Source organism: Otolemur garnettii, unplaced genomic scaffold (genome assembly GCF_000181295.1).
Source record: "Otolemur garnettii isolate 467f Iridium unplaced genomic scaffold, OtoGar3 scaffold00069, whole genome shotgun sequence".
Taxonomy (NCBI): Eukaryota; Metazoa; Chordata; class Mammalia; order Primates; family Galagidae; genus Otolemur; species Otolemur garnettii.
In genome coordinates this window covers 174,137-197,791 of record NW_003852464.1, presented here as the reverse complement: position 1 = coordinate 197,791, position 23,655 = coordinate 174,137, and the positions used below count along the sequence as shown (strand labels likewise).

Genomic DNA, 23,655 nt, shown 5'->3' with positions numbered 1-23,655 from the left:
GTTCAGTTGTTGAATTACTTTGTAGACTCTGCTTGCTTAGACTGCTTGCCTAATCCATTTGGCTCGATTTGTAAAAGCCACTACTAAGTAGTTTAGTATCTAAAACATCAAAGATGGTTCTAGTCACCATGAAGACTTAACAAATAACTTGTTACAAAATAAATGTAATACCTATTGGTGAGGATGAACAGTATCTTTGTAACATCTTGAGAGAGTCTCACTGTCTCAAGTCTGGGTAGACTGTGGGGGCATCATATAGGTCACTGCAAACCCAAACTGCCTCAGGCTCCCAAGTAGCTGGGGTCAGGCATGCACTGCCATGCTTGGCTAATTTTTTAGTTTTTTGTAGAGACGGGATTGTGCTCCTGCTCTGGCTGGTCTCAAACTCCTAGCCTCAAGCAATCCTCCCGGCTCAGACTCCCAAAGTGGTGAGATAACAGGCGTGATTCACCTCGCTCAGCCTCTGTTCCTGTTTTTAATCCTTTGCTTTATAGCCCTGGAAAGTGTCACTACTCTTTGGTACTTGTTTTCCATCTATGAAGTCATAAATGTTCCTCCTGTTCTTTACTTCCCTAAATGAGAATATAAACATGTTTTTGAAAGTTTTAAAAACTTGAATATACTGTGTAAGATGATTCCTTTACTTATAGTTGATTTAGGCGGAATTGCTATTGTATTGTTGATTGCCAGAAAAGCTGATTACTGATTGGCCTTATACAGGGTGGGCCTGTGTATTTATTTCATAAACTTACAGATACTATCTTATTATAATCTTAGTGAAGTTTATTAAAGCTTTATGTTATTTAAGACTATGGACATTTACATGTCTCATATTTTCCTACCAGTTAACCAATATTACTTTCCAGTTTTTTTAATGTGCAGTGCTATTTTAAGAAAGATATATTTAGACTTATTACTGAACATACAAATATATTTATGATTACTCATTACTTTTAATTAATACTTTTTACCCTAGGTTCTTGTTTGTAAAATAAGCTTTCTCATAAGATAATTAAAGATATGACCACATAGGTGGTCTATAGAAAATAAATAGGCAAAATATATTTTTTAAAAGGTGATTAAAGATAGTATTTCCTCACCAGAGGTGAGGAAAACACAATTTATATACTTTTTCCCAATTTGGAGTACTGTATCAAAGAGCAGTTTTGTGACAGGTAATGAATGTTGGGTAAAAATACACTGGAGGGATTGATTTGGATTTATAATTGGTATTATTTTCCTTAGTCACAGTTGATAAAATTTAGTTCTCTCATGTAGAAGCACTTTTTCATGTTATAATTCAATAGTAAAATACTTTTACTTCTAAAAGACTTTTGCTGACTGCTATTTCTTCTTAGAAAGAAATTTTCTTCTATTACTATTTCTTCTTAGTAAGAAACTGGTTGACAGGGTGGCACCTGCTGCTCAGTGGGTAGGGCGCCGGCCCCATATACTGAGGGTAGCGGGTTCAAACCCAACCCAGCCAAACTGCAACAAAAAATAGCCGGGCGTTGTGGTAGGCGCCTATAGTCTCAGCTACTTGGGAGGCTGAGGCAAGAGAATCACCTAAGCCCACGAGTTGGAGGTTGCTGTGAGCAGTGATACCACAGTACTCTACCGAGGGTGATAAAGTAAGACTCTGTTTCAAAAAAAAAGAAAAGAAACTGATTGATATCTAAAAAGTTGTAAGTGTTCAGAAAGTAAATATTTGGGCCAGGCACAGTGGCTCTGGCCTGTCCTCCAGCAAACTGGGAGGCTGGGGGAAGATCTCCTGAGCCCAGGAGTTGGAGGTTATAACGTGCTGTGATCAAGCCACTGCACTCAACCTGGACAACAGACTGACATAAAGAAAAATAATAATAAATATTTGGATAACAAATAACTTTTTTTTTGAGACAGAGTCTCAATCTGTCACCCTGGGTAGAGTGTTGTGGCGTCATAGCTCGCAGCAACCACTGACTCAGGCTCAAGTGATCCTCTTGCCTCAGTGTTTTTTAGTTTTAGTAGAGATAGGGTCTCAATTTTATGCAGGCTGGTCTCCCAACTCTTGAGCTCAAGCAATCCACTCGCTTCAGCCTCTAGAGTGCTGGGATTATAGGCGTGAGCCCCGGTGCCCGGCCCAGAGTAATTATTTTGTTAAGAAGGAGTGAAGTATCACAAGAGTAGGGGAAAACTTAAGAGGTACTCATAGAGTTCCACAGGAAAAGACAGGAGCCTTCCTAAATATTAGCCAGGCACGTACACCCCAATTTACAGGACAGTATGTTCTGGTAGGTCTGTAGAGTGCTGGGGAGCAATGTTTAACAGAACAAAAACACTGAAAGACAGTACACTTTGGCACTGAAGATGGTGTAGCGTACTGTGAAATGTGACCTTCGCCAAGGAAAGTAGGTGTGGACCAGATGAAGCACCAAGGCTCTCTCCATAGCTCCAAGGACCAGGCAGCGCATTCTTTTTCCTCCTTGGCATGAGTCAGAGCTAGATTCGGGCTGGGTCATTTTCTTTCCGTGCAGTTGTCAGATATATAGGTGATATTACGATGTAGGGGAAGGACCACACTGTACTAAGTTGCTACTCAATTTGCCCTTTAACTTTTCCGTAACTTTAGACAAGTCTCTTCTGTGAACTGTCACTTCTACATTTGCAAAATGTGAATGCCATTAACTGCTCTTCACTCATAATTGTGGGAAATGGATGAAGTAAAGTGTGTGAGACCTTTGTGAACTCAGGCTGTATAGTGGAAGGATCCTAATACCTCAAGCATAGCTGCTTCCCTGGGGAGGGTGAGAAGGAGAGTAGGATAAAGCCTGTGAAATACTTACCCCCCGAAAGCTTGGGTTTCTTTAGTGTTGCTTTTGTGTGTCTTTAAAGCAGTTCCTTAGCTCACTGGCGTGGCATTAATCCTATATGCACAGAGACTACCCTTACCCGAGAGCTCACTGGGGGCCAGACATGGGGAATACACAGATAAATGGTACCTGCTTTTAGAAAGTTCATGGTTACTTACGGGAGCCAGCTACTTAATAGTGTAGCTTAACAGAAATAAGCCCAAGGTGCTGGGGCAGCACAGAGAAAGGAGGGGAAGGAAAGCTTCTAGTTTTCCAGGCAGAACACATAGTGGCCTGTTTACAAAAGCACAGGACATGAAGATGGGCAAAAAAATCTAATGGTGAGAAGTGCCCATGTTAGTGATAGACTGCTGAGTGAATTCTGGCTTCCTGTGTGGCCTTGGAGACCTCCTTAACCTCTCTATGCCTTGGTTTCTTCATCTGCATAATGGGCATAAGAATTGAACCTGCCTGCCTCATGGGAGTGAGAGCTGTGCACTCAGAATGTGTTAGGTGTTTATCATTTGATACTGTGAAGATCTTCGTAGTAGAATCTATAGTGTGTCTAGAGGTAGCATCCTGACACAGTTTTGTATTTATAATGTATTTAAAACATTTTCAAGTATGTTGATGCTGTATGCATATGATAACCTGTTTATAGTAAATTAGTTACTTAGATTATGTAGTTTGTTAAATGTACTTATTTGGCATATTACCTTTTGACTGTAGAACCAGGATTGTAAAAATATCAGTAAACATTAAGTAACCACCAAACCAGAACTGGTTAATAATATGGAACTTGTGAAATTAGTAATAAATAGTTCAAGACATTGGGTCATGCTTTGTGCTTTCATACAAATACTCTCTTCGTCCCTCTTCACTGATCTGTGTCAAATAAATTGCCCTAGGCCGTCCAGTGACTCACAGCTATAATCCTAGACTTGGGGAGGCCCGGCCAGTGGATCATTTGAGGCCAGAAGTCAAGACCAGCCTGGGCTACAAAGAGAAACCATCTCTGTACAAAGGAGACAAAACAAACCCAACACTCAAAGCCTCTGCTTTCTTTTCTGTGAAAATGACTTATGACTTGACCAGGGTCAGAGAGCTCACGTGTGCGAGAGCTGATGCTAGGACCCCCCTCTCTCTGATTGCCAGTCCCATGCTCTTCTCTGGCCCCTAACACAGCTCTCACTGTGATAAAGACTGTCACCTGCAGTCACCAAAAAGACACTATTGTGGAGGGTAGTTTTCTAAATAAACCTTGTTAAGTTTAAAATTATAGTGCGGTAACCTGTTTCTCTATCTGTAACCCAGACAACACAGTCGGGACTGCCAGCGTCTTTCTCTCCTTGCACTTGCTGTGGACGCCCCAACGGGGGCACACACGGGCTGTGACTGGATCACAGCCCCTGTTCGCTTGGGCTTGTGGGTCGGGTACCTGTCGGGGCTCCCTTTGCGGGCACTCTGCCCTGTACTAAGTGGAGGCTGCTGTGTCCGCTGTGGCTGGGACAGGGAGTGACGCTTGTCACTCTTGCTTCTCTCGCTCCCGTCACAGCACAGTTCTGTCTCCTCACAGGGTCTCTCCGCAGGAATCGGATATTCTCTTCTTTTGCCACTTCTGATTTTTGCTTCTGGTCTTTGGGTGGTTGTTATTCTTTTCTTGTATTAGTGCATGGTTATTTATCAGGCAGTTCCACTAACGCTGAACAGTTTGATTAAGTCGACTTTTTTAGTCATACGGATCATCTTTCAATAGAGAAGTTTAGTGTTAAAGAAGAGTGAGAAAATGCCAGAAGTTAGCTTGGAAGGAACAAATCTCCCACCTGAAAGTTTAACCCAGTTTGCCTTTTGCGTCACCTCTCAGCTGTCCTAAGCTCCAGTCTGCTCTTTGCTGCTGCCTCCTAAGGGGACTGTGATTTGGCTGCTCTATTTTGTGTCTTTGTGATTCTTTCTTAACTCATTTCTCCCTTAGCTTTTAATTTTCTGGTTCTCTCTTGCCACACTCTCCTCTGTAGTTTTCCTTCTTCTCCTCTGATCTGTGTATTCTTGTGGCAAACACTTGCTGAGCACCTGTTATGTGCTGAGCCCCAGGGGTGCAAAGGTGAGTGAGAAAACCAGACAGGAAACCGACCTGAGTTTAGTCGCTGTGGAGAGCACAGGCAGGTGCAGGTGCTGGGGCCGAGCAGGGCAAGGGTGGGTTCTGCCTGGAAACTTGGAGAAGTCTTCAGGAGAAGGCAGCGTTGGAGTGTGTTCACTGTGCAAACCTGGGACAGACTTCCTGGGCCCTCGGGCTGTGTGAGCCCACTGGCGTGTTTGGGAGAAAGGAAAAGTAATGTAAGCAGGGAACTGTGACCTAGAGACTCGGGAGGGAGGAGTGAGTGGCTTCAGGCACGTCCCGGGCATCTGGTGTCACCAGCACCGAGAGGGTAGGACATAATCCTGGAAGTGAGGAAGACCCACTGCCAGGTTACTGCAGAGAGAGAACCCATCTGGGTGAGTGGGCTGACGCTGACCTCCAAGTGGCTAGGACTGGAGAGGGAGAGACTGAAGAAGTAGGAAGCTTTGCTGTAACAGGAGAGAGATGGAGAGGACCAAGCTAGGGTGGAGAACAGAAAGAAGAGGGGAATGTTAATGTCTCAGAGGAAGAGTTGTAAGGTGTGAGGTGTGGTGAGAAGAGAGAGATCATCACCATCGGCCCTGGGCTCCTAGCATACCTGCTGTGTCACTCGAGTCAGGATTCAGGGACAGGCACAGAATCAGTGGGGAAAGTATGTAGGGGGTTTCCAGGTGGAGCTGCCCAGGAGGCAGTGAAAGTGTGGCTCAGGGGCCACAGCTGAGGATGGAGGCTTCAGGATTCATGTAGATGATGGTTTTAACCTCAGACTGTCCAAGGAGAGTCAGTAGGAAATGGGAATGAAAATGAGAAGGTGGCAGAGGGCACATGAGAGAATACTGGTGTTAGGTGGCTCACACCTGCCTCAGTGAGTAGAACATGGAACCAGCAGACACTTCAGGGGCAGGCAGAGGAGGAAGAGACACTGGTCAGAAAGTCTGACTGCAGAGAGAGCAGCGCCCGGGGGGTGGGGGGCAGGCAGGGAGGGACAGGTCACGTACTACCCAGAGTGTGTCACCTCTGGGTTGGTGAAAAATTGCATGTGAATCTTTTGTGCTTTCTGAGTGTCCTGTAACTTCTCTGTTTTCACATGAAAGAATAAATATTTATAGACATTAATCTAAACATTGCTTTATTTCTAATTGGAAAACTGAACTAGGTGTAAGTATCTTTTTGATCTTCCATACTTCTTGTTTGCAGCTCAGAAGGCTTTTTCTCCCCTTCTAAGAGCAGAGCTTGTTCTCATTTTTTTTTTTGCCAGCCTAGAACGTACTAGAAAGTTCCCAACCAAAAGTTTCATTCTGCATGAATTTGGTTATACTAAGGGCTTTAAATGTGGAAATCTGTTAATATCTACAGTTGAGTTCTTGTCTTACATACATTTAACTCACTGACTTCATTGGTAAGTGTACTGAGGAGAGGGGGTTTGAAGCACACAGCACATTTGGTGGTTCTGCTGGGCTGGTGGAGGGGCAGGAAGTCTGCACCCCTCTCCGTGCACCCCCAGGTGCACCCCCAGGTGTCTCTCGTGGTATCACTAGCTCTGCCAGCAGATTATGAGTGTGACATTTAAAGAAGTATACATGTGTGTACACACACACACATATATACACTCAATATACGTGTGATAACCCTAGGCATAAAAAAGTGTGCACATGTATGTGTATATATAATATAAACCCTTAATAAGCATGCAGGCCCCATGACATGATGCTGGAGGAACCAGCGATCTGTTTCCGTGCAGGAGGAGGTAAGCTATTTTAGAACCATAGTCGTCTGCGTGTAAGTCTTTCTAAGGGCTTTTCAAGGGTATTTTTGACTGTAAACTCTTCTTCCCTTATGCATAGCACGCAGCACTCACAGAAGATGCATCTCCTTAAGTAGAAATGAAACCATACCTCCCTCTCTCGTTTTTTGGAGGGAACACCTAGGCTGCATTTGGTAAAAACACCACAAGGCCAGTTCAGAGCAGAGAGGACAATAGGAAACCTTTTGGTAGCCTGAGTCTTGGGAGAGTTCAGTCCCCTACAGAGTAATAGCAGGAAGGTGTCCGTGAAGTAAGGGGTGCTGAAGGTCACTGAGGGGATGGGCGATCAGGGAGGTGCACCTCTGAAAGGGGTGAGCTCGAGCACCACAGCCTTCGCCTCTCACTTGATGGGCCCCATTATAGCTGAGTGGAAGGCACTTACCGTCTTGGGTCTTACTTTCCTCATCTGAGATGAGGTGACAGTGAAATAATTTGCTTCAGTGAAGGGCAGAGGAAATGTGGGCAAATGGGAAGAGCCAAGAGAAGGGATGTTTTTCAGCTCTGGTTCAAGTTCAAGTGTAATTGTTGTGATTATCATGTTGGTAAGTCTTCATGTGGGGAAATGGTGTTATTTAGACTCTTTTGTAGGATCTCTGAGGCTGAACTAAGAGGGAGTGGTTGCAGCAGTATCCATGTAGTTCACTCAGAGTAGTTCTTACACTGAATAGGGGTGTCCAACCTGTGGCCCATGGGCTGCATGCAGATTATTTGACACCAGTTTTATTTACCTCCTATCAGATACCTCAAAATTTATGCACAGACCCTTTTTTTGGCTAGCAGCTTTCGTAGCTGTGTATTTAATGTGTGGCCCAAGACTACTCTTCCTCCAGTGTGCGGCAGAAGAGAAAAAGTGTGGCCACCCTCCACTAAGGTAATGCCTGGTGGGTGACATGGCTCCCTCTGACTGTTTACATATCCACTTTATTCTGTAATTTTCTCAAAAATATTTGCTGTCATGATGAGCCTAGGCAATAGCAAGACCCCATCTCTACAAAAAACATAAAAATTAGCCGAATGTGGTGGGGGGAAACCTGTAGTCCCAGTTGCTAGGGAGGCTGAGGCAGGAGGATCCCTCGAGCCTGGAGTTGGAGTCTGCAGTAAGCTGTGATCACACACTGCACTCTGCAACAGAGGAAGACCCTGTCTCAGAAAAAGACAAGACAACACGTGTATATATACCGTTCTATCTGCTCTTCACTTATGTGTAACCCTGCAGTGCGAGGCACAGTACCATGGACTACTTTGTTTTATATGCATATTACCTGTGGCCCCAGCTAGAATGCAAGTTCCTTGATAAATACTGTTCTTTTTTGTTTTGTCATTTTCTTTTCCTGTAGAGCTTTCATTGTTGAGGTTCCTCAGTGCTGAACTAACAAGAGGGTACTTCCTCGAGCATAATGAGGCCAAGTACACAGAAAGAAGAGAGAGAGTGTACACGTGTATGCGAATACCAAGGGAGTTGGAAAAGGTACTTTCTTTTTCATTACCAGACATCATTTTGAAAGTTATGTCAAAGTGTTAATTATACAAAAAAAAAAAAAAAAATTGTGAACAGCTAGAGTTGAGTTTTTAAATATGGAGGAAAAATGTAATAAGCAATTATTATATACTGAGGGAGTAGGAATTTCCTTATAGGAAGAGGCTTTAGAAGTTGTATTTTTAGTGTAAGACCTAACAGTAGTATCTTAATAGATTTTATCAAAATCTTAACTTTGCTGCTTGTTAAACTTACCGTATTTCCCTGGGTGTGGCATTTTAGTAACTTTTTTCTTTTTTTTTTTTTTAATTAAATGATAGCTATATACATTTTTAGTAACTTTTTTAAAGGAATTAATGTCTACTTCCGTACTCCTTTAGTTCTCTTCAGTTTTCTTTTACTAGAAGGAGTTGTTTTTCCACTCAGCATGATAAATTATTTAATTTCAGCCTTTTTAAGGGTTTCAATTTCTCAGCAAGCCCGCATATGTAAAAACATAAATGACGGGCGGCACCTGTGGCTCGAAGGAGTAGGGCGCCGGCCCCATATACCAGAGGTGGCGGGTTCAAACCCGGCCCCGGCCAAAAACTGCAAAAATAAATAAATAAATAAAAACATAAGTGACAGTCTTTTCAAAGGAAAAGATAATTCATTTAACTTTCATCACAGGAAGCATCACATTATGGGGTGAACACAGTCATGACCCCGATGGATTTTTACTCACCTGTCCCTATGGCTGTGCTTCAGCCTATGGAGACCAATCAGGCAGGGCAGGAAGGCAGCCATTTTTCCTTTGGGCACTGCTAGAGTTGGTGAGTCTGAGCAATTCCAAAATTTCTTGCTTGAAGAAAAGACTTAAGAAATAATTTATGTCTAGACTTATTAAAATGTGTTTTTATACTTCACAGTAACATAGAACTTGAAATAGTCCAGTAATGGCCTTAGGACGGTGCTTCCTGTCGAGAGGCTGGCATCAGAAGAGTCTGGTCCTTGGCTTTTTTGGTGCTTCACGGTTGCGGGCTTTGATCTGTGGGCTCTGCACACTAGGAGGTGATTGGGGGAGCCCTGAATTGCGGGGTTCACCAGTGTCCCAGTTTTACCTCACATGATTCTCCTGCTCTGTTTGTCACTGAACTCGGCTTCACTAACCTTGCAGGGGACGTGGTTCTTTGACTCTCGGCTCTTTTGGATTGTTGACCACAGGCAGAAAGTGCCTCTAGGGAGAGCTGCTCTCCCCTCTTTCCTTTTACCCAGGCTGTCCTGGAGTGAAGCTGGGGTTTTTTTTTTTTTCCATGAAGGACTTAGCAGATGGTCCTAAGAGATAACCTGCCCTGCCATTTTCTGCCAGGCCCATAGAGTTAGGCCTCTGCAGGTGCGTGCCTAGAACCCACAATGAGGGCAAGACAGGACAGTTCAGCTAGACGCTGAGTGAAATCACGGGCAGGAGTCCCTAGCTTGGTAGAGCTCACCTTCAACCCATGTGTCGGCAGACGTGTGTATATGCCAGTGTGTGCTCTGTGTTTTGGTCCCATAGGACAGTTTACTGTGCATGGGGTAAATTGTCCAAGGTTAATTTGTCATCTGTATGAATCTAAAGCTGCAGTAAATAGTAAAGAAATACCCATATAATTTTTCTAAAATCCCCTGATATTTAAATGCTAATTTAGAAAGATAAAGATCACTTATTTTCATAATAACTTGTTCCATCCGTGTTTTAAGCACTTTCAGTGTTCCCGGCAATTTTGCAGTGTGGAAATACAGAGATGAATAATACTCACATCATAAGCTCATAGAGATAAGTAATTATAAGAGAAGATACAAGGTGATAAGTGTCATAAATTGTAGGAATAAAATACTATAAAGAATTTAGAAAAGGGAAAGTCTGCTTAGCAAACAGCCTGAGGAAGGGGATGTGGGAATAATTTGTTAAGGGTATTGGGAATGAGAAAAGGGGGGAGGTTTTGTGCAGGCATTGTGGGGTCAGGGCGGGTATGCTAGGAAGACCCAGAGGTGGGACATTGTTAGGTACGAACAGGAAACTACCAGCATTGTGGAAGGCTAGGCTGGTCCAGGTGGTATTGATCGGTCAGGCTAGAAAGTTGAGAATTGAGGCTTTGGAAAGACAATTAAAGATGTATTTCTCAAGAATGCTTTCAGCTATATGGATCAGAAAACCTAACAGTGGTTAAACAAATAGGAAGCTGTTCTTTTCACCAAGTCTGCAGGTGTCCTCCTATCTCTGTGCTACCTCCTCAGCAGGTCAGCTATGGTCCTCTTGCTGTGACCTTCTAACAGAAAGGTGACAGCTGCGGTGTCAGCCTTACAGTGAGGCAGCAGCACCTTTTGGACTATGCCTTTTATTAAGAATTAAAAGCTTTCCCAGAAATTTCCCTAGAATACTTCCACTTCTGTCTTATTGGCCAAACCGAGTTATATACCGTGTTTCCCTGAAAATAAGACACTGTCTTATATTTATTTTTTCTAGGGCTTATTTTCAGGGAATGTCTTGCCACACTGAGATGCATGACATGGCTATGCAGATACTCTGCCATGCCCATCACTAGGTCTTATTATCGGGGTAGGGCATATTTAACAAATGCATAGAAATCCTGCTAGGGCTCATTTTGGGGGTAGGTCTTATTTTCGGGGAAACACAGTAGCTATCCCCGGCTGCAAAGAAGACTAAGATGGTGAATGTTACACTTTTCCAACAGAGAGAAGGATTGTGAAAGATTATATGCTTAGTGGCCCCCTGTGGAAAATTAGCACAGCAGCATCCACCATGGATTGGAAACAAGACAGACAGGAAGAGCGCAAGACCCTTTATTACATTGTTTCCAGGCGGTGTCATTATATCTATGTGATACATTTTTCTAAAAATTGAATTTGACTGCTTAATCTTAAATAGAACTAACTAGTTTTCTTAAGAAACTAGCAAAATTTTTATAAGCCTAAGTTCAGGTTGAAGGTATAGGTATTGCTGGATGGGCATGGAATATTGTTATTACGAGGCATAGACTAGTATTGTTGTTACTGTCACACGGGAATTTGTGACCAAGCATCAACAACCTCACCTTCTCAGATCTATTCGTAATGTCTGAGGCCTCCTCAAAGCATTGCGTCTCCTTTGGTGTTTACTTTCTTAGTGTAAAATATAAGTTTGGACCTAGGTCATCTTAAGAGGTCTAATAGGCCATGATTAATTGAATGAGTTTGCTTATGAGGAACAGAGAACATGGCGGTGGGGGTAAATGGAAAAATTCACAGAAAAGGATATTTTAAATATTTAGTGCAGGAACTTAGTGCCACTTCTTTTAAGGGTCAGAGAGGTTAACATTTAGGAAAAAAATAATCTGAAAGTGCCTTTCAAAAATAATGAACTTAGTCAAAATATCACATAAAGTCCTTTGATTCTTTGTCAGTGTGAGGTATGTGTAAGAAAATGAAGTAATACCATGGTTTCACCCTTATCTTTTTATTTTTTATTTTCTTTTGAGACAGAGTCTCACCTGGTCAACCTCAGTAGAGTGCCATGGTGTCTTAGGTCACAGCAACCCCAAACTCTTGGGCTTAAGTGATTCTCTTGCCTCAGCCTCCCAGACTACAGGCGCTGGCCACATTGTCCAGCTGTTTTTAGATACAGGGTCTCGCTCTTGATCAGGCTGGTCTTGAACTCCTGAGCTCAGGGTTTCACTTTTATTTTAATAAAGCAGTCCTGGAGCTTCATTGTGAAACTAGTAGAGAATACCGACTCAGACTTATATTTGTGGCAGTGATTTCTTGGGTCCTATTTGGTTTCTGATTTCATGAATACATGTTTAGAGAATCATCCTCTAAATTCTCCTCATGACGCAGGTCAAGTTTGTGGCACACCCTTGCTCAGATGTCCCCACATGTGGCTGCTGAGAAGCAGGAAAGCCGGTGGGGACCCACGCATCTCAGCATCTCGGCATCTCGGCCATCTGGCCTGGTGTTCCTCCCCCTTCACCCTGAGGCTTGTCACACCTGCTTCGTGACAGCAGCTTCCCTGGTCCTTCTCCAGTTGTCTTTCTTAATTTCCTCTGGGGGGAGTTGGACATGTTGGACCTTTCAGATCTTTTGAGGATAAGCCAGCAACATTTCAGCTTCTCCTCCCTTTGTTGATGTATTCTGAAGACGGTCTGTGAACTTGGCACTGCAAGACTTTGAATCAGTTACTTATTTCTCTCATGTTTGCTTTGGAAAGTCGCAATCTCTCTCCTCCTCTATCTTCCCATAGTCTGACCCTCACTCAGATGATTTTCTTCCTGTCTGTGCTCACGGTAGACCTGCTGTGGTGCTGCTTGCAGGTGACCACGCCCAGACCTGGACTAGAAAAGGTGTAGGAGCACAGCCTGCAGGGGCTGCTCTGTCTGTGCAGCAGCGGCTGAGATCTTCCTTAGATGCTGAGATCTCCTTTAGATGCTGAGATCTTCCTTAGATGCTGAGATCTTCCTTAGATGCGGAGATCTTCCTTAGATGACCTTCAGCCCCGCCAGGGCACCCAGAGGGCAGCCTGCCCTGTGCTGATTGCAGCTTCACAGCCCTATCTGTGGCCTGTGAAACACCAAGTAAGCGTTCCTGCCTCGTGGCTTGTCTGGGATTAAGTCAAGTAATTGGGTCAATTTCAGTATTCAACTTGGATCAGACATAACAGAAGCAAGAAATTCTCAGGATCGTTCCATGTGATAACCTCAGGATTATTCCATTTATTTCTAATAATTAGAAATAAATTCTGTTTATTCACCTTTTATAGGATATGTCTTGTGTTTAACGTATGTCAGATACAGACTGTGATTATTATGAAGCCATTTATCAAAATTACTTTTTTCCATGGGTTATGTATGTTGATGTAGCCTTGCCCGTGATAACCCCTTTCTTGGCCATCTCCAAGAGTATAGGCTTTCTGTGGTGTGAATTTTTTAATTCAGGTGAATAAAAATGATTTTTATTCATAGGGATGACCTTGAATCTGCAGCGATCGCTTGCAGAGTCAGTCGTTTGTAAACTTTCTTACCGATAGCCCAACCCCCCCTTAACATTCTTCTAATAATGGATCCCTACATGTGGGTTTATTAGGAACTTCTGGAACATAGGATACACATGAGAAGGGAAGATGGTTTGTGTCCCTCTTACATAATGACTGCATTCCAGCCTGCACCTGCTGTGCACCTGTGCACTCCTCTTTGCGTGGAACTCTGCTCCTCTTGACTGTGCAGACAAATCTAGTGCCCATGCTCTCTTCTCTATGGGAGATGGCAGCCAGCTGTCACTCCTCTTTCCCCGATGCCAGCCCCGCCCCGTGCCACCTAACCCCTTCACCAGCGCTTCCAGGACACGTCATTCATCTGGCACTTGCTACACGGTTTGTGTCCAGCTCCCTAGATTGTGAATTCCCCAGAGAAGGTGTCTTTCCTGATGACCTTTTATCCCGCTAGTGTAGAAATAAGCGAGATACATTTTCTGCTGTTATAGGAGTAGACCCAGCGCTTTATAGAAAGTGAGGCTGGGGCAGGAAAGGGAAACTCTTTCAGCCTCTTTGCTCCTACTTTCTGACTAACACTCACCGGTGGTCTTCAGAGAGCACGTGGTATTTGGTTCCTACCATGGAGGAGATGGTATTCAGAATTTCCAGAAGATAGCATTTTTATTTATTTTAAAGTTTCAAATGTCATTGAAAGAAGGGCAGGATATTTTTGTCATAAAGGGAAATAGTTTTTTGCTTTTTCTTTTAAAAAAAGTTGAGAGAGAGCGATGCCTGTGGCTCAAAGGATTAGGGCACTGGCCCCATATGCTGGAGGTGGTGGGTTCAAACCCAGCCCTGGCCAAAAACTGCAAAAAAAAAAAAAAGTTAAGAGACCCTGCTTCATTCAGCACAGGAACAGGCTGGCATTTTTACTTGTTTATTTCTTTTGAGGCAGATATTTTTCAAATGGACAAGAGCATTAGTTGTAGTTTCAAAATAAATGTGGTAAGAACAGGTTATAGAAAATTTTACAAGTATATAGCTTGATTTTGTGGACCACAGCAACACAGCATAATTTTCATTTTGTAATTTGATTTTTTAGGTCATTTTTGAGATAGGATCTTGTTCTGTCACCGAGGCTGGGGTACAGTGTTATGATCATAACTCACAGCAACCTTGAACTCTTAGACTCCAGTGGCTCTCCCATTTTAGCCTCTAGAGTAACTGGAATCACAGTGGTGTGCCACCACTCCCGGCTAATTTTTTTGTTTGTTTTTTGGAAGTGATGGAATTTTGATAGGTTGCCCAAGCTGGTTTCAGACACGTGGTCTCAAGCAACCCTCCTGCCTCTCAGTGCAAGATCACAGATCATTTTGTAATTGTCTTAATATTGAAGTCATGTGTTAAAAACTTACATTAAACCTTTTGAGCTGGGTGTGGTGGCTCACGCCTATAATCCTAGTACTTTGGGAGAAAGAGGCAGGTGGATTGCCTGAGCTCACAGGTTTGAGACCAGCCTGAGCCAGCCTGAGACCTTGTCACTAAAAATAGCCAGACGTCCTAGCTGCTTGGGGGGGCTAAGGTATGAGAATCAATTTAAGCCCAAGAGTTTGAGGTTACTGTGAACTATAATACCACATCACTCTACCAAGGGCAACAAAGTGAAACTCTGTCTCAAAAAAAAAAAAAAAGTGTGTGAAGGGTGTATGTGAGGTATATGTATATAACGGCTAATCCAGTGGTAATTTTGAGGTAGGAGGCTCAGTGAAAGTGTCATTAGTAGAAACTGCAATTTAGTTTTCTGTAGCTCGGTAACTTGGGCAGGCTCCTTGCCTTGCTGCACAGTGGGGTGCCCGTGCGACCTGTGAGAGTGGAAAGGGAGGGAGCCATGCACACAGGTGGGCCCCACGCTCAGCACCACCCCAGTTACGTTGCCCAGGACCTACAGGAGGCTCTGAAGTCCTTCCAGACAAGATCTCCTAGAGACGAGGGGCCAGTGAACAATGCCACCCTTTGATTGTTCTCACTTATAACACTTTAGTATTTTAAAGAGGAATGGCCAGATTATTAATTAGAAGATTGATTGAAATCTTTTTTTTTATGTATACTGTGGTAAATCTACTCTGAGAATGAATTTTAAGAGAAATTTTAAAATGGGACATCTACGTTTGTAAGTCAGGACTTTAACTTCCTTTTTGTACAAAGAACTTCTCAGTGTGTTCCAAGACACCAACCCTCTGCAAAGCTCCCAGTGGCCAAGTTTGGTCTGTTTCCACTGCCCGTGCTCGCTGCTTAGGGAGGGTGCAGGGCTTCACCTTCCACCCCACCTGCCGTCTGAGGGCCTGATTCTCAGTCCTTAGTGGCTCATGTATTTAGTAAGACCAACACTGTTACTCCAGAAGGGGGTGCCCTGTACTTCACAGAACGAATGTTGAGTGTTCTGCTCTCGTGTAAGGCTCCCCTTTCATGTTTTTGAGTGTGTGTGAATCTGTGCATAGTGAATGGCAGTGCAAAGGGTGTGTCCACTGTCGGCTGGGCAGAGTTTGAGTTCTCTTCTGTGGGCAACAAGCTCCTTTGCAAGTCTTTGACCTTCTCAGAGCAGCCGACGTTTTATTTTATTCAGTTGTCGCAGTCTCTGCCACTTAGAGATGTACAGTAAATGTTTGACTGCGGCAGCGATGAGGGAACATGCCAAAGAACGAGCCCATCCTGGGGGCCTCTGTCCTCCATGCCTGGGGACGTGGGTGTCCACCACAGAACAGTGAACAGGTGAAGCCAAACCCTCCTGGATGATTTCTTCTTGAACTGTTTTCATCATCCCATAGTTCTTTGCCATCTTTTGGTTTTCTGCTTTTTGTTACTTATGCCACTTCAAGGATATACCACATTCAGTGCAAGGCCTGCCCTGTAGAGGTGAGGTCCTACTCACAGTGCGTCTGAGAGATGGGGAAGGGGACATGCGGCTGGGACAGCAAGGTTGGAGGAGGGACAAATGGGAAGAGCGAGAGGAGTGGCGAGGGCCTGACGTGCAGTGTGCAAGACTGTCAGCTGAGAGGACAGATGGTCGCCTGTGTGTCACCTATGATTTAAAGAAGCGTATTCCCAAATCTTTATGCTGCTTTCGTCTTACAGATAACACCGTACTTATTTTGTGATTTCAAATGGCATTTAAAAGAGGGCGGAAGATTTTTTGTGTTTCTCAGGAGGGAAACAGTGGCTTATGACTCAGATTTTGTTATTTTATTGTCATACCTTCTATATTTAGGGGAAATTTTTTTTTCATAGTTTTTTGGCCGGGGCTGGGTTTGAACCTGCCACCTCCGATATATGGGGCTGGCACCCTACACCTTTGAGCCACAGGTGCCACTCTATTTAGGGGAAATTTTTTATTAGCTGTTTCTTAAGAATGCTTGAATACTTTACAGTTATTTGCTTCAAATAAAAAAAATAGTAATTACATATTAAAATATACAAATTAATTGAAGGTGTGAGAGTACAAATTGTTCTCATTAATAGTACACTCAAAGCTTTTAATTCTTAACATATTTTCAAAACTAGCAATAAATCTAAATATGTGAAATTTTAATGTCTTTTATAAGTTTGATTCATTAAATTCCTATTATTTTGTTATGACACTGAATAAATTGGCAAGTTGAGTGAGTGAGAATGATGAAAATTGCCTTAACTCCAATGCCCGGTAAAAAAGAGTAAGAGTCTTCTGCTCTGCCCAGACTGCTTCACAGCGCGTAGGGCCTTGGTCAGACAGATCAGGGCTTAACTGCCCCACTCCGTCTGACCCACGGCCTTGGGCAACTATTTAGCCTTCAGAACTGTGGGTCCTACAGTGTCAAGCCAGGGTGACAGTAACTACCTCAAAGAGCTGTTGGGAGACTAAGCAGCAAGCACTAGGGCTGCGCCTGGATAGTGCCAGCACAGGGGACTTTCTTTGCACAGCCCCTTCAAATGCCTGGGTCACCATGTGAAATAAATGGGACATTCAGGTGCACGCATCATCCTGTGGGCCAGGCTCACACTGCACAGAGCCGAGTTTCAGTACGTCCTTCCACGTTCTCATGATCACATATTTCCTTTTTTTGGAAATTTCCTCCTTTTCACATGTAAGGAATTTAAAAGAATGCAATGTTTTATGAGAGAGTGTAACATCAGATCAATGGATGCAGTAAAATTGGGTCTCCTTTGAAAGATTCCAACCCTAAAATGCACGTCCCTTGCTTTCCCTTTGTGCATTCTTGGATGTGTGGCTGAGTTCTTGGGTTGCAGCTGCTTGAGTTCCTTCCGTCTTAGTCCCAGCGCAGATGCAGGAGGAGCAGAGGATTGCTGCCCCCTGGGTGCATGCAGCTGCGCCCCTGAGGCTGGGGTGCTGCTTACCACAAACAGTGCTAGTGTGCAGATTCCTCTGAGCCAAGAAAGGGGACAATACCTTTTGTCTTTACTTCAAAGGGAATTGGGGGGGGGGAGTTGTTTTGTTTTACTTTTTGAGATGGAGTCTCAAGCTGTGGCCCTTGGTAGAGTGCTGTGGCCTCATAATTCACAGCAATCTCAAACTATTGGGCTCAAGCAATCCTCTTGCCTGAGTTTTTCATTTTTAGTAGAGACAGTGGTCTCACTCTTGCTAAGTGGTCTTGAACTTGTGAACTGAAGCAATCCACTCACCTTGGCTTCCCAGAGTGCTAGGATTACTGGCGTGAGCCACCGCACCCAGCCTAAAGGGAAGTTTTGGTCTTCATTATTACTTCCCCCTTCTGTGCTGTTACCCCAGTTTCTTCTGCCAGGAAATCCTTCTCCTCTTCTTGGCCCCACCCTCTTCCCCAGTCCACCTTCTCTGTGTGGCAAATAGCCCTCATCTTCTCAGAGGTCATCTAAGCTTTTTCTCGGTCTCCCCAAGTTGCTTTGGCTACTGTGTCTCCCTGTTCCTGTGCACTTGGGGCTGCCATCATAGCTTTGACGGTGCTCTGACTACTTGCTGGTATCTCGTGCTACGGTATGAGGGAGGTTCCAGAGGGCAGGCGGGAATCACTTCTCGACCCTGCTGGGCTGAACATGTCACTTGGCCCACATTAACAGCTAGGACGTGTTAGTGGAATGAATAACATACCCATCCTCAGCATAAGCTCATGAGAAAGAAATGCACCATCCCTCACGGTGTCCCAGCCTCATGCACACCCAAGTACCTTCTGGGGACGGTGGGTTTCTGGCAGTTTCTGCCCTCCATTCTCAACCCATCTGCCACAAGTACAGAAAGACTCCTCAGTGACAAGGAAAAGCTGTTAGAGTTTGTATATTCAGATTAAGAAATCCGACCAGTGTATGTAATATATGTTAGAGACATTCTTGTCAGAAATCAATGAAACTGCCTCTTTCCTTTTGAGACAGAGTCTCAAGCTGTCCTTCTGGGTAAAGTGCCGTGGTGTCACAGCTTACAGCCTAAGGGAGCTAAGAGCTCTTGGGCTTAAGCGAGTCTCTTGCCTTAGCCTCCCAAGTAGCTGGGACTGCAGGCACCCCCACAATGCCCAGCTATTTTTTTGTTGTTGTTGCAGTTGTCACTGTTGTTTTAGCAGGCCCGGGCCAGGTTCCAAACTGCCAGCCTCGGTGTATGTGGCTGGTGCCCTACCCACTATGCTATAGGCGCCGCCCAAAAACTTATTCTTTATTTAAAGATATGTGTATTAGTTTCCTAGGGCTGCCATAACAGAGTACCCTGGGGTGGGGCTAGGACAGTAGAACTTTGTCTCGGGTACAGAAGGCTGGAAGTCTGAGCCCCAGGCCCTGGCAGGTTCATTCCTCTTGTCCTTTCCTGGGCTTGTCATGTCTGTGTCCAAGTTGCCTCCCTCCTAGGAAGACAAGCCATAGTGGATTAGTTACCCTTTTTTATTTTAAACTTATATGGCCTCTTTAAAGATCCTGTGTCCAAATATGGTCACATTCTGAGGTTACTGGGGGTTAGAATTTGCATATACAGATTTGATGAGGGACACAATTCAGCCCATAACAGTGTGAATTTTAATTAACATATGCAGATAGGGAAATTTATTGACTAAAACTACATGGAATATGATGGTAAGGCATGTACGTTGTATCACATTTGTGTGTCAGACGTTCAGAAAGTCGGCACTTCCAGAACAGCAGGATTTGGTAGCCTGGGTGTGGCTACTTGTTTAAGCTGCCTTTCTATGAAATACAGTCCCAAATGTCTAACAAAGACATTTGTTTCCAAAGAAACAAAGAATGTGGCAGCTACACAAGAAAGAGAGAAAGACAGCATTAGCATTTAGTCCTGGAATTAAGAATATGTCCTTCCAGGCCATTCACCCCAGTAGTCCCAGCACTTTGGGAGACTGAGACTGGAGGATCACTTGAGTTTGAGGTCACAGTGAGCTGTGATCAGCTCACTGCACACCAGCCTAGCAGACAGGGCAAGCCCCTGTCTCTTAAAAAGAAAAAGAAAAAAAGAGAATAAGGCTGAGTGCAGCAGGTTTCAGCGCACATGGTGTGTGTTTGAGCTAATGTTGGTTTATGTGTTCTTAACATAAATAGTATTGTAACTCCGTGTGTATGTCAGAACTTCCTTCATCGAATCACTCTAATATGAAACAGCAAAATATGAGGAATAAAGTTAGAGATAAGGAATTTCATCTGAAAGATTTTCTATATTGTCTTTAAAGTTTGAGGAAATATCCAGAAAGCCACATCAGGTGGATCATAGCTGTATCCAAGGGCCACTTGGCTTTTGAGACACAATCTCACTCCCCTGGGTAGAGTGCCATGGCATCATAGCTCACAGCCAACTCAAACTCCCTAGTAGCTAGGCCTACAGGCACCTACCCACCACACCAGTTAGTTTTTCTAGTTTTAGTAGAGATGAGGTCTTACTCTTGTTCAGGCTGGTCTCAAACTCCTGAGCTCAAGCGATCTACCCACTTTGACCTCCCCGAGTGCTAGGATAACAGGCGTGAGCCACCACACCCAGCTGGTCACTTGTCTTTTGAGTAATTGGCTTCCGCAGGTGGTAAATCAAACACTCCAGATGCAGTACAAACTTGCACTTTGAAAAAGACCTTTCACCCTTCAAGTGGCTAAGACACCAGCCACATACACCTAAGCTGACAGGTTCGAATCCATCCTGGGCCTGCCAAACAACAATGATGGCTGCAACCAAAAAATAGTTGGGTATTGTGACAGCCACCTGTAGTCCCAGCTACTTGGGAGGTGAAGGCAAGAGACTTTACTTGAGCCCAGGAGTTGGAGGTTGCTATGAGCTGTGATGCTATGGCACTCTACCCAGGAAGACAGCTTGAGACTCTGTCTCAAAAGAAAAGAAAAGAAAAAGACCTTTCATATGATTAAGTATGACCAGTAATGTTAATTTCTTATTCCCCAAACTAAGTTATGAGAAATTTGCCATAATGTTTAGAAATTGCCTGATTGATTGAAATTTTCATCTGTAATTATTTACCAATATTTTTCTTTTTTTTCTTCTCTCCTTTTAAAATCCAGCTGATGATTTTTGGAATCTTTCTGTGCCTGGATGCGTTTTTATATGTGTTTACCCTGCTTCCTTTAAGAGTGTTCCTGGCACTATTCAGGCTCCTGACTTTGCCTTGCTATGGCTTAAGGTAAGTTTAAATTAAGTACCTTAAATGTGTAAATGATACTATAATTTTACTAGTTGTAGAGTTTGAAGAATAAGGATAAGGCATATAGTTTCATCCACACTTTTGCCCTTAAACTAATTGTTGATTTTTTAATGGTTATTATATAATGTTTGTATAATATTCTATTTTTATATGCACATTTATTTTCCAGAGTGGTTTTGAACCAAGACTTGCTTTAGCTAGTAAGATGATATTAATGCAGGAGGCCGTGTAGCAGAGTAGAGAGGGCTGGGGACTGAGAGTCACAGGCCTGCTTCCCACCTTATAACTCTCCTGTCTCTGTTTTCTCAGAGTCCCGGGGCCTCCTGGGCATCATGTATAAAAGGAGACCCAGTCCTAGACTGCGGGTGGGAGGTGGGGGTGGGGGTGTCACAGCTCTTGCCACGTGAGGATCACTGATTCTGTGGCCCATGGAGCCCTAGGTACTGATTATCAGTAAGACTCCTTATTCATAATTGAGAAAAAACTCTTGAAGATCACAGTCCCAGTGGGAAGAGTCAGACAGCCCAACCCAATGGCACCTAGCTGGGGAGCTGTGGGTAGCTGCCTCATGTCTCTGAGTGTGTTTGCCATCAGCGAAAAGGGAGCATTGAGAGCTCAGCATCTGTTACCACGAAGTTCAGGATGCGTAGAAAGAGCTCCCATCCCTGTGCCTGCTTCCTCGTAGACCGAGACAAGTGTCAGTTTCCTTCCCTTCCTCCTTTACTGAAACCAGGAATGCCAAGGTGAAGGGATTAAATTTACACGAGGCTTGATACTTCAATGGTCTCGCGGTTTGAAGGAGTTTGGATTTTATAGGTTTTTTTCTTTATATAGTTACATCAGTGAGTCTCCACGCTATTGAGTCATTCTTTATAATATTCTGATTTAGTTCATAGCACAGGTATCCAACTTACTAACATGAATCACTTTTCTAACTACATTTCATTCTGCAAAAGTGTTAAAATGCTCAAATGGATAATAATTTGTGACACTTCTTTGAACTGTAGTCGGTATTCCACTGTAAATAAAATATAAATCCATAAGTAATTTAATCATGGGAATTGAGTCAGAATTTTTGGTCAATATGAAGAATTTTATGTTGTTTTTCTTTTAATGACTTAAGTCGTGGAAGATTCTCTCTCTAAGTAAGTTGTAAAGGAGCACTTACTAATAGCACATGTAGTCCCTTTAACAGTGGCCCTTAATCAGTTTTGAGAAAAGGAAATGCTTCTGGTGTAAATTGGAATGATTGATTTGCCGCAATGATCATGTTGGGAAAAGAGTAAAAATTGTTCTTTGAAAGATTACATGGAGTGAAACAGTTATAAAAATCCAGCTCGTGGTGTTGTTATATGTGGTATGTTATATTCTGTAACCTTACTTGCCTTCCAGGATCAGAATGAATTGTGTTACATCTTTTGTTAATCACGGGTTAATCAGATGGGAAGATGTTTTTTAGGAATTTAATCATCCACTTTAAGATATTTCCAGAATATCTTTTATACCTTTAGGAGAGTGTTTGAGAATACCTTATTAACAAACCTTTTTTAAAAACCTTTGTAACATGAAGGTTTAGTATTACCAAGCCTAACCTCAGTGTACTATTTTCTTTTTATTACTTTTTCAGAAGAGCAAAGTAAAATCTAATGAAACGTTGCTAACTACAGATTTTTATGTGTAAGTGCATAAAGAGAATGGACATTCAGAAATTATTTAGATGAAGTCAGGTAAAACAGCATGACATGACCTAATTAATGTAGGAATTTCCCATGTGCGTTATGAGCTAGAGCACGTTTAAATTATTCTTTGATCAACACTGTAAGGCAGTTTCATGTTCTAGCCATCTTTGCATGAATGGCTTCCAGAGACATGTCAGCTTTGGCAGGATGAGACGAATTGGTGAAAGGATAACAATTTCAATCATTGTTGAAACATAACCCTAAAGGCTCTGTCCCTCCTGAGTGGTTCCTCCTTGGGGTGTGGTTGACACACATGTGATGCACACAGTGGCCGTGGGGACTGGCCAGTGCTTCCAAGGGTCTCTCTTCTGGGCACTTACTTGAAGAGTCGTCTTGTCGTACAGGCATCTAAAGCTGGGTTGCACTCAGGTTAGTTTCTGTATGACCCCTGTTGCTTGGGAGTTAGGGCACCAAAGGCAGTGTTGCAGGGAATTGGAAAACCGTAAATCTCCTACTCCCGTTCACATTTGCAAGTGGTTGATTGTCTCTAGATCCAATCTCTTTTAGATATTTTTAGCACATAATGTAAATGGGTGTTTTTTATATTAATTTGAAATACTTTTCAATCTAAATTTGAGAAACATTTGAAATGTTTTCTCTTTCTAAAATTTCATAGCTAAAGTGACACTAGAGGGCAGCCTGTCACACACTCACTGCGTTTAAGATCATCCCAAGGTTTCCTCTGCAGGTGGTTGTATTTCTGCAGTTTGGATTAACTGAAAAACTACATTTCTTGCTGTCAGTAATAAATATTTACATGATATGTATAAGACATTAAATACAACTAAAATTATATAACAGAATTTTGGTAATTTTGAAAGCTCTTGGTCAGGGTCGGCCGGATCACACAGAATGTGACAGTGGTGCCCTGGTAACCTAGTGCCTTGAGCACGCTCCATCAGAATTGAGTAGTTTGTGCTTACACTAATGTGGGGTGCAATTTTTAGTCTCTTTGAGCAATTGAGAAGGAAAAAAGGCCTTTTTGTTCATTATTTTAAAAGCACAGAGTTGGCCAAGTGTGGTGGTCCTCCCACTTTGGGAGTCTGAGGCAA

At 43.3% G+C, this 23,655-nt stretch overlaps 1 protein-coding gene across 1 annotated transcript in view; it reads left to right on the top strand.

Annotated features, from left to right (window-relative positions):
- Window positions 1–8,033: 8,033 nt before the first annotated feature.
- TAPT1 (transmembrane anterior posterior transformation 1) overlaps window positions 8,034–23,655 on the top strand; it is a 43,487-nt gene continuing 27,865 nt past the window's right edge. The window contains exons 1-2 of the mRNA XM_023515334.1: window positions 8,034–8,216; window positions 20,725–20,843. Coding sequence (XP_023371102.1) covers window positions 8,190–8,216; window positions 20,725–20,843 — 146 coding nt within the window. The 5' untranslated portion in view covers window positions 8,034–8,189. The remainder of the gene's footprint in view (window positions 8,217–20,724; window positions 20,844–23,655) is intronic.